Raw genomic sequence first — 12,147 nt, 5'->3', positions numbered from 1 at the left:
ATTTTGTTTATCTATCACAATTACAATAATCCATTAAACCTAATTTTTCTTATATTCTGAATAAATTATTTTTTATCAAACAAACCGTTAGACCTAAACGTCAAAGGTGATTTAAAATATATCTCAAACTTAACCTATGTGGCTTATCGAAATGGGTTGAAATTTTCATTTTTACAAATACAGGTATGTCCAAAATACATTTGTCTTAATTTTTGAAGCCAATATTAAATACATTTGTCTAATTAAAACAGATTTAAATCTACATAATTTACTCTTTTTATAACACCATTGATAAAAACCATACACTGTAAGTACAACATCACCAACATAAAGTATCAAGGATGGACCAGAGAAAAATGGTCAACACCTACCAAATGAAAAAGTTATACTTAGATAGCAGCCTCGTGAGCCTCCGTATCCCACCTACCCATTTGCCAACAAAACAATTATTATAAGACATTTATATTGCCAAAGATGGAAGAGGAGCTTCACCACACAAAACTAAATAAGAAATGAGTCAATTATATAAAAAATTGATATCGTTTTCTATAAAAACAAAAACTTTAAAATAATATATTAATAAGTTTTTTTATCTTTGTATAATATTTTATTTTTTCATTTTTATCCAATATGAAACTTTTAATATATTCAACAAGATTTTAGTATATCTTTTTAATTTTATGAACTTTTATTTCAATACAATAATAAAGTTCGTTGTTAATAGTTTTAAAATATTTAAGTTTTATATTATATTAACATATTCTAGTCAAAGAGTTTGATCAGCCGAAATTTGAAACTTATATTCCAACATTGAAGATGACAGATACCTGATTATGTCTATATAAACATGAGAAAATTAAAGAAAGTAGAAAAGAACTAAACAGCATAGAGAATGGGTTGTAACTCGAAAGAGAGTGAAATTCCCTTGGAAGTGGAAAAGGAGGATGATGCATACCGTTCTGCTGTGTTGCTGTGTTTCAGCAGAGTCCTCCCTGCAATTCTAAACGCTGCTATAGACATAAATCTGTTTGATGTCATAGCAAAGGCAAAGAGTTCTTCCGATGACTCAAGTTTTTCTGCTTCTGAGATTGCTTCTTTGCTTCCAAATCAGCACCCACAATTGGCTAATAGGCTTGAAAGAATGCTGCCACTCTTGGTCAGTTACTCTCTTTTACGTTGCTCTATTCGCACCGATCAAGATGGTAAGAGAGAAAGAGTTTATGCTCTCACACCAGTTGGACAGTACTTTGCTTATGATCATCAAGGAATCTCTCTCGCTCCACTCTCAACCTTACTTCATCGCGGATTTCATGACCTTTGGTAATAATCAATACTTTAATTTAACCTCCAATTTCTCTCTTTAATGTTCATTTAATCTCTAATCCAACAATTGACTTGTATTGTTTAAGGATTCATTTGCCTTTATATTTATATTAAGATACAAAGTTCACAAGATTAAGTGGTACATCAATATTGCAAATCTACGATTCTCATAAAAATAGAAAGTTAAGTATTTTACAGGAAGAAGACCTGTATATCATTAGTTTAAAGTTTTAACATCATTATTTTAAAACTTTTGGTTAAAAGTGGTGTAAGTACTTTATGTTTCAGGTATGAGTTCGAGTATCTCCACACAGTACACATTCATGCTTTTACTCTAATTTAGATTAGGTAATCCTATATGTCTTTTAGTCAAAGTTCTTCGCTTGCAATTCAAACTGTCTCAAATACTTGTGAAAGACACTTTGATATTTACGTCAGTAATTAAATTGACAGGAGATCACAACAAAAACTCAAATTTGCAATAAATAAATTCATCTACCTCTTTACCATCTATTTATAGTTTTTTATATGAACTTGGAGTATTAAATCTTAATCATGACCCAATCATGACCCGGTTAAGTAATAATTACCAGTAATCTAGATTTATGGTAGTGTTTAGGTATGTTTACTGATAGAGACGTCTGTCTGGTCTCTAACCATATTCGACCGGCCAGTCTTCACATTGCCTATCTGGATTCTCTGGGTTTAAACCTATGTGGCCTATCGTTTCCTTCTGGTGGTCTCTTCCGCTTAGTTCTATTCATGTAGCCATCTGGTCGTATAATACACTTTGTATAAATTGGACTCATTTTTAATCTTCCATTGGAAGACTCGTAACTAAGTAGTAATTATCATACTTCTGTCTTTTGAATAATTAAGTTACAACCAGTTTTCATGAATTAAACCTGTTGTAGTATTTTAGTCATGACTTTTCATAAGCTTTAACGTTGTTTGTACTCTTAATAGGAAGGATGCAAAAGGAGCATTTCTAGACCCTAATTGCAGTAACCATTTTGAAAGTGTCTTTGGAATGCTGTCATATCAATATATGGAGAAAGATGCAGAGTTGAATCAAATGTTCTACAAAGCAATGGCTCATGCTGGTCCAATAGAAGTGAAAAGAGTACTCAAAGTATATAAAGGATTTGAGGGATTGACAACACTGGTTGATGTAGGAGGTGGAGTAGGAGAGACCCTGAAACTTATTCTCTCTGCATACCCTTCAATCAAAGGAATTAACTTTGATTTACCTCAGATGATTCAAGATGCACCTCCTCATCCAGGTACATTATTTATACTAATTTCTCTTGCTCTATGTATAAAGAGGTTACAAATGTTTTATAAGTTAGTGAAAATTTTCAATCAGCAAGCTAACACTCATTCTGCATGAAGGTGTGGAGCATGTGGGAGGAGATATGTTTGAAAGTGTTCCAAGTGGGGATGCCATTTTAGTGAAGGTTGGTGCATTACATAGAATTTAATTTTGTATTTCGAAAAGTTCAATATACTGTGTAAAATTTCTAATTGTTGGGAATCCAAGTATAAATCATCTCACATTGAATAAAAATAAGATAGTAGAGTAGAATACAAAGATGAAAGACTCGTTAACTTATTGTCTTAAGGTTTTTGGTACAGAGTGATGTCAGTTCTTAGGTTCAGTGTCATTGGTATTTGTGTCTCCAAGTGAATCTCTTCCTCAATAAACGTTATTCTCATTTTTTTTCTTTGGTTTTGGTCATTTCAGTCTATATGTCACAACTGGGGAGATGAAGATTGTATAAAATTTTTAAGAAACTGTCACAAAGCTTTGCCACCACATGGGAAAGTGATTGTTTTGGACTATATAATTCCAGAGGTTCCCAATTCAAGTGATGCATCTAAACATAGTACTATTGTGGACAATCACATGCTTTTAGCACATGGAGGGAGGGAAAGAACTGAGACTGAATTTGAGAACCTGTGCAAGAGCTCTGGCTTTTTCAAGTTTCGTGTTGCATGTAATGACATATCAGCTACTGTGGGAGTGATGGAGTTCTACAAGTAGAGTTTTTCAGTAATTTTTTTTATGCAGAATAGAGTTTTGGATCAGAAATCAGTATATGCAAGCAATCTTGAATAAGAAAGTTCTGGAAAAGTTATTGTAGCAATTTAATAAAGTGACATAGTAAATATTTGACTGGTAAAAATTGATCAGAACTACAACTATATATATGTTAATCGTGTTATTGATAAAAAACCTATAGCATAATGTTACTAAACAATATTTACCTTTTTAACACGTGAAAAATTACTGATTTTAAGTTGTCCAACAAATTTTACTAATATATTGTGTGACAATCTTATTCATTTTTTAAATAAATGTGTTTTTTTTATAATTTGATTTAAAAGATAAACATTATTTATCTTTAAGAAATAAGAAATTAAAGTACATGATAAGAAATAATACTTTAAAAGTAAAAACAAGTTTAGAATTGAGAAATTGAAACTCATGATTTATCTTTTATGATTAGGTTTAAATATAATTTTATTTTATATATTCAAACCTAATTTTTATGTTTAATAAGAAAACCACATCATGTAACATCATATTCTTAGCATGTTACACTAATAAAACAATTTTTTCTCAAACTATATAGACATAATATTAATACAGTTATAAAAAATAATCATAATAATAAATATATTTAAAACAACAAAAGATAAATATTAAAAGATCAAGAAAAAAACTGTGTATCACCGTCTTCCACTAGAGATGTTTCAACATATATCTTTCATTTGCTTATACCAATAAGGTCATCATAAAAAAAACAAACATAAACACAAGAAACATAAAGAAATAATAGGATAAGTTAATGTACAAAAGAGTTTTCATAAAGAATTAAATCATCTAGATATATACACATAAAGTAAGCTAGCTGAAAATATATATAAATCGTACTAAGACACCTAATAACATGTTAAATTTCATCACACAACTTTCACACATTCATACATGAAATCAAACTTTTCGAGACTCATTTATCTGAATATGTGCACTTGAGTCAGTTTCGTGAAGTATACACTTGTGGTGGTAATAGACCACTCTACCGAGCTACCACTCACAATATTAATCCTTATCATGGTCATAAGAACATTGAGATTGTCCTTATGTCAGGACCTCATGTCACTCTCACTAATTAACCATTCTCCTCTACATGAGCATGGAAGATTAGTAGAGTTAAGAATAGCTTCAAATGATAAAATAATCCTTACCTTAATGCATACAATGCTCATATCCATTAACAATCTTATCATCATGACAATATCATACATCCCATCCACATTTGTCCATAAATCTATCAACCATTCTCACCAAAACTTCATAAACTAGCTATCATTTTAACATCCTATCAATACAAGTGTAAGTGTAGACTCTAGGGTTGAGAATTCAAATAAGATAAGTATTAGGTATAAAATCTCTAATATATGGATACCTTTAATAAGTAATAGGTATGATAATTTTTATTACCTTATTGATAGGATGATACATAGTATCAACTTGTGAACACTCATTACCTTATAATTATTGATACTGAATTTTATTTGAGTATTTTAAGAAAAAAAGGGAGATAGAAAAAATTATTAGTGAGAGAAATATTAATCGTTAAGTTATTTAGCATTTGATTTTACATATTTAATTTTTTTTATTAAACTTATGAAAATGGAGTTAATTTAAAAAAGAGAAACTTTTTAAAACTTATATGTAGTATCTTTTTAAAACGTGAGTAATAAAACATATCTTTGTAGATGGATAGGTAATAAGTAAAGAACATATCTTTGAATTGGAGAAAAAGAAAAGAACCAATTGTTATGTATTAAAGAAAAAGGTATATAAGGTTGTTAGAGTGTTTCGAAAGTATGGTTTTATTCTGTTGTGTTGCGTGTTGGAGTGATTCAAGCAATGCATTACTTTCATCTCTCTCGAGCTATCAAGAAATTCTAATCCTTTTCTTTGCAATGGAAGAAGCTCTACTTATCATCTCTTTCTCTTAATGTTTCTCTTTCTCTTTCTACACTAACTCACCAATTCTCCTATCTATCGAGGTATCTCTCTCTCTGTTAATGTAAACTTATCTATCTTTCCTCATTTTCACTTCCATCATTATAAATTTAATAAATTCTATGTTTTATGAGATGAATATTACTAAAATAACCTATTATCTACTGTGATCATTGTTATACCCTCTACTGTATTACATATATCATTTATCTTAAAAGTGTTTTAGTTAAAATATAAAAAAATTATGCTCGCTCAAACCTTTTTTTTACGGTATTTTATAATTTCTTTACTAATTTTAAATCGATTTGGCTAAATCTTATAATTTCTTTACTGAGCTTGCCATCTTTTGTTTCCTATATAAATATCTCAAATCTTACATTTTTAGTTTTCAACAATTCTCCTGCTATGATTAAGACAACAGAACTTATATCCCTTTGATTATTTTCTTTTTGGGTAACCAATGAAACATCTATTAATTATTCTTAGCTCAAGTTTCTGTTTTATGCAGATTTTAAATCCTAATTTCTGTTTGACACTCCAAACGTTCGGGTGTCTTGTATCAATCTACAATTAAAGAGGTATCTTAGGAATCACTTTATTGGTTCTTACAAGTTTTTGTAGTGATAATATTTTCATTATATAGAATTAACATACTAATGACATGATTTATTTTCAATCAGATACATCAAATTGACTATTTTATTTACTTTTAAAAAAGTTATTAAATTGCCATTTCCAAACACGAGTCGAAGTGAGAAAATCATTTTAATTTAACAATATTAATATATAACAGGTCATCCGAAAATCGTAAAATCATAACACATAAATTAGATACGGACAAAATTCACATAGATAATGTAATAAAATTATAACTAAGATTTGCTTTTTAAAAATGATAATTAGCTTAAATGTATTTTAATTTATACCAGGTCGTTATGTTTTACCCCCTCTTCCCTCCTTTTGTAATTGACATTTCTCTGTGAAGCACATATACACTTACAAAAGGTTTCCATGAGTGAGTTTTCTCTTTTGTTGTTAATTTGCATCTGGTATTTTTTTTAGTGAAATTTATTATTAATATTGTTCTATATTGAGTCAACCGTGTCAATTTTTTAACTTTCTTTTCCGAATTTTATGAAAAGTATTATATTAGAAACAAGATCTTTATTTGACATTCCATTGTCCATTATCAACTCACCTCAAAATGACTAAATTTGTACAAGTAAGTTTGCCATCTTTTCTTTTCTATAAATATCTCAAAACTTTTTTTTTCTTTTCCAATGTTCCATTCTTAGATTAGTTTGATACCATTCTAACATTATTACTACATGTCTGGTTGAGTATATATATATATTACATTCAACAACATACGAAATAAGAAAAATGCTTCAATTTGTTTTTTGTTCCAAGTAATTTTTAAGAATGAGCGAGAATAAATTTGTCTTATTTTTAAACAACGATTTTATTTGTTCTTTTTCATTGTCATTTCTCACAATAATTACGTGAACACTCACACTATGGCTAAACAAGTAAGAAAAAAAAACGTAACTTCTTTAATTTCCAATCAAACTCCCATCGATTTTATTATTTTCAATGAACCTTGCATTTTTAGTTTCAAAAATTATCCTACTATGATTAATAACAAAAACTTATACCAAACGTTAGGTGTCTTATATTGGTTGTCCTATCAATCCACAATTTAAAAAGGTATCTTAGGAATCAGAAAATCGTAAAATCATAACACATATAACCAAGATACGGACAAAACTCACATAGATAATGTAATAAAATTACAGTTAAAAAAAATACTAAGATTTGCTTTTTAAAAATAATAATTAGCTTAAGTTTATTTATATTTATACCAGGTGTCATTATATTTTACCCCTCTTCCTTCTTTTTATAATAATTACCCAATGAGGTTTTTTGTTGTTAATTTGCATGAGGTAGTAAGTTTTCTCTTTTGTCTCCTTTCTAAACAACGATTTTATCACTTGTTCTTCTTAAACCTCTATTTAATGTTACTTTTGTTGTTTTTCTACCACAATCAATCATGACTGGTTTTTTTCATTGTCATTTGTCACAAAAATTATGTGAACACTCACTATTGCTAAAGATACAAGTAAAAAGAACCTAACTTCTTTAATTTCCACATGTCCTGGAATCAAATTCCCATCGACTTTCTTCATTTTCAATGAACCTTTCATTTTTAGTTTCAACAATTCTCCTACTATGATTAAGACAACAAAACTTATACCCTTTGATTATTTTCTTTTTGGGTAATCAATGAAAGATCTATTGTTGATTATTCTTACATCTAGTTTCTGTTCTTGCAGATTTTAAATCCTAATTTCTGTTTGACAACCTCAAACGTTCAGGTGTCTTATATTGGTTGTCCTATCAATTCATATTTAAAAAGGTATGTTAAGAATCACTTTACTAGAAATCTTGTTTAACAAATACATGGTTATTTTTCAAAGCATGCATCTATGACTATTTTTCAAAGCTTGCCTCCATAAAATATACTTGTTAATAATGTACTTGTTAATTAATTAATGTCCCAATAAGAGACTTATCAATTGTGTAGGAGCGCTCTCCCACAAACCCCATAAACTCTTTTACACTTTCAATATTGGGAAGAGTCGTCTTAATATTATTTCAGATGGCCATCATCATGAACATTAAGTTTGTTTCATCTATCCAAAGGCTTTTTTTTCATAGCCGCTAGGGTCAGTAATAACATGATTTGTTCATTCCAGTAAGAGAAATTATGGCCATTAAACATTGACACAAATATATATATATATATATATATATATATATGTTTAATTTTTTTCTCATGTAAAAAAAGAAACTATTTCATTAAAACAATAAAAAAAAACATAGGATAAAATTTATTGGCTTTTGAGTACAACACCACAATGGGATCTTAAAATTACATCATTCTCATCTATACTAAATGAGGGTATGTATCCATGAGAAATTAGCCTTTAGTGTTCTAAAGATTCAATGAGAGATGAATAAGTGTGAGCCTTTTTCTCTTTGAGAGATTGTTCTTCAGTGCAGTGTTATGGAGATTCAATTTGATGGATGTAGGACAAAGAAACATATACATACTTATAAACCTCGTCAGTCATCATTAGAAAATTGCTCCTTATTAGCCCAATTATTGGTTTGCCTTTACTTATTAATTTATTTACTTATTGACTATTTAATTATAATAAGTTATGTACACGAGACATAAAACCTCACACTTATACCATATTATAAATGAATATGATACATGTTGTTAAGGTAGTGTCGAATCGAATGCATACTTTTTTTTTACTTAACAAATATTTTGATTTACATACTTGTGTGTCATTAAGTACACGTTTGGATATGATTCATTTTTTTGTTGGACGGAGGTTATTAAAACTTTTTCAAAACATAATGTTATTTAAGAACTAAATATTTTCGTTAAAATCATGAAAGAGATGAAAATGAAAACATATTTTAAAACACTTATCTCACCTAATATTTTAAAACTAAAATTATTAAAAAGTTGTTTATCTTTAGTGTATAAAATAATTGAATATTTATAATATAAAGCATTAAATTTAATTACTATGCACAACTTCAGAATTTATTTTTACAATAAAAGAGAGTTAGTAGAACCTATAATAAATGATCTTAAAATAATTTTTTTATCTAATACCTCCTTTGTTGTTCAGGTTAAAGAAAGTTGCATTTGGTGGAACAAATTGATGGACTGCCTTGTGGGTTTTGCATCTTCTGTTTCAAGAGATTTAGTGTGTGGTGCATTAAATCAATTGCGTTATCTTCGCTCCTTTAACAATTTTGTCAAAAAGCTTGAGCAAGGAGAGGACGATTTGATTGTAACAAAACATGATGTCCAAAAATCCGTTGAAGATGCAAAGAGGAAAACTAAAGAGACTACTGGAGTTGTTGACAAGTGGCTGCAAAATGCTATGAGTGACATAGGTAAAGTGAATCAGTTGTTGGAAGAGGCAAGAACAAACAAAATGTGTTGCTTTGGGTATTGTCCAAATTGGATTTGGCGATACCGTACAGGAAAAAAGCTAGCAAATAAAGTTTTTGACCTTGAAAAGTTCATTGATGAGGGTAAAAACTATGTGTCATTTGACCGCTTCGCTACGCTACCTTCAGACACCCTTGACATTCTTTCAGAAAAATGCATGAATTTTGAGAGTAGACAATCTGCTTTTGAGCAACTACTGGATGCAGTGAAAAATAAAGATGTTTCCATGATTGGGTTGTATGGAATGGGAGGTTGTGGTAAAACCACATTAGCAATGGAAATTAGGAACTTCGTAGAAGCAGAGCATCTTTTTGAAAAAGTTCTTTTTGTGCCTGTTTCTAGTACAGTGGAAGTTGGGAGGATTCAAGAGAAAATAGCAAGTTCACTGCAAGTTAAATTTCCAGAAACCGAAGAAATGCAGAGAGCCCAAAGATTGTGCTCAACATTAACTAAAGAGAAAAATGTTTTTATAATTCTAGATGATGTGTGGGAGAAGCTTGACTTTGGCCGTATTGGAATTCCTTCTTCTGAACACCATAAAGGATGCAAGATTCTCATTACCACTAGATCAGAAGCAGTTTGTACTTTAATGGATTGTCAAAGAAAGATTTCCTTGCCAAATTTAACCCATGAAGAAGCATGGACTCTTTTCCAAAATAAAGCACTTATATCAGATGCCACCTCTGATACCTTAAAGGATCTGGGAAGATTAATTTCCGATGAATGTAAAGGATTGCCGGTTGCCATTGCAGCTGTTGCTGGTAGTTTGAAGGGAAAAGCTGAGACGGAATGGAGGGTTGCATTGAATAGATTGAGACATTCTAAGCCAATAAATATTGAAAGAGGTTTGACTGATCCCTACAAGTGCTTGCGGTTGAGCTATGATAATTTGGATGATAAAGAAGCTAAATCACTTTTCCTGTTGTGCTCTGTGTTTCCTGAAGACTTTGAAATTCCAATTGAAATGTTAACAAGATGTGCAATAGGATTAGGTGTAGTTGGAGAAGTTGACTCATATGAAGAGGCAAGGAGTGAAGTGATTGCAGCTAAAAGTAAGCTTGTTAGTTGTTGTTTATTGTTGGATGCAGATCATGAACGTGTCAAAATGCATGACATAGTTCGTGATGTGGCCCACATAATAGCAAAAGATGAGAAGAAGATTATCAAGTGTGAAGTGGAGAAAGATGTTAGAGTGGATCAAAATTCAGTTAGATATCTATGGTGTGCGAAATTTCCAAATGATTTGGATTGCTCCAATCTTGAGTTTTTATGCTTACAGACAACGATGAGTATAGAAGAAGACCATTGTTAACAATATCTTTCGAAACATTAACAAATCTTCGTTGTCTATTCATTGAGAATTATGAATTGAGCGACTTCTCATTTTTTGGCGGTATGAAGAATCTTCAAAGTCTCTCGTTATGTCGTTGTTCACTGCCTTCATTTCCTGAATTACAAACCGATGTTGCGATTACACTAAAATTGTTGGAGTTGAGGGAATGTGAAATTAAAGTGAAGAATTTTGAAGTGATAAAGAGAATCTCGTTTTTGGAGGAGTTGTACATTATTGATATTCAAGGACAATGGGATGCTAACAGTGAAGACAATAATCAATTCTTTAAGACGTTTAGCATTCCCGAAACACTGCAAAGGTATGGAATTGTATTAGGGTCTCGTTACTTTCATCATTATGGTTTTGAGGATTATAATTTTAGAGATATTTACATTGGCAGAACTTTATTACTTAACCATTTTGACATATCAAATGAGGTAATAAAGGGTTTGGCAAAAAGAGCAAAGAATCTATTTGTGGCAACTATTCATGGAGGTGCAAAAAATATCATCCCTGATATATTTCAAATTGAAGGAGGAGGTTTGGATGAGTTGAATAAGTTGGAGATACATAATTCTGCAGAGTTAGAATGTTTGATTGACACTCGTAGTCACTCGATTGAGGTGGTAACTCTCTTCTCCAAGTTGCATACGCTTCGAATTGAGAACATGAGAAATCTAAGAGTTATATGGCATTGTTTTCTTCCTGCCAATGGACCTTTTGAGAACTTAGAGAAGTTTCATTTAAGTGATTGTCCACGGTTGACATTTCTCTTCACATATGTGCTTGCTCGAAACTTTGTAAAATTGAAAATATTAAAAATATCAAGATGTGATGAACTGAAGTATATATTAGCAGATGATGACAAAACGGAGGAAGGTGAAGATGAATTCACCACAGGGCATCCTGTACAAATTTTCCAAAATCTGCAGGATGTAAAGATAAATAGGTGTCGAGAATTAAAACATATATTCCCAGCCAACATTGTTGGAGGCTTAACTCAATTGAAAGTTGTTGAGATAGAAGAATGTGACAAGCTAGATCAAATAATTGGAGATATTGTTCCATCAACAGACCGTGATAAAGTAATAGAGGAAGGTAAGCATCCATATTTCTATAGCCCTTCAATTCCAACAACAGTTGTGAAGCATAGCCTAGTTACATTACATGGTATTCCTTAGTTAAAAATGGTGACACATGTAGCTTCGAACTTATATATTGTTTCATTGCGATGTTATTTTCCGTTAGTAAGGTTCAAACTCGAGACACTACTAATCTACGTTTACTTAAATCAATTACTTGTTAATACACTACAAGCAAAATTGGTCTCATTTAAAATTATAGACAATTATATTTGCATGTGAAGTTGTTTGTCAAATTTAAAATTATTTAAAGGAAACTGTCTTGTACGAT

At 30.4% G+C, this 12,147-nt stretch overlaps 1 protein-coding gene and 1 pseudogene across 1 annotated transcript; both read left to right on the top strand.

Moving 5' to 3' along the window:
- Positions 1–849: 849 nt before the first annotated feature.
- LOC148201216 (isoliquiritigenin 2'-O-methyltransferase-like) lies at positions 850–3,552 on the top strand. The gene is made up of 4 exons (XM_088113489.1): positions 850–1,320; positions 2,290–2,606; positions 2,716–2,780; positions 3,068–3,552. The coding sequence occupies exons 1-4, from the start codon at positions 893–895 to the stop codon at positions 3,365–3,367; spliced, it is 1,110 nt and encodes a 369-aa protein (XP_087969615.1). The 5' UTR covers positions 850–892; the 3' UTR covers positions 3,368–3,552.
- A 5,553-nt stretch (positions 3,553–9,105) lies between these two features.
- Positions 9,106–12,083, top strand: LOC148201215 (disease resistance protein At4g27190-like; annotated as a pseudogene).
- The last annotated feature ends 64 nt before the right edge of the window (positions 12,084–12,147 follow it).

This window comes from Vigna umbellata, chromosome 4 (genome assembly GCF_029865625.1).
Source record: "Vigna umbellata cultivar VRB3 chromosome 4, Vumbellata_1.0, whole genome shotgun sequence".
Classification (NCBI taxonomy): domain Eukaryota; kingdom Viridiplantae; phylum Streptophyta; class Magnoliopsida; order Fabales; family Fabaceae; genus Vigna; species Vigna umbellata.
This window is presented reverse-complemented; position numbering and strand designations above follow the sequence as displayed.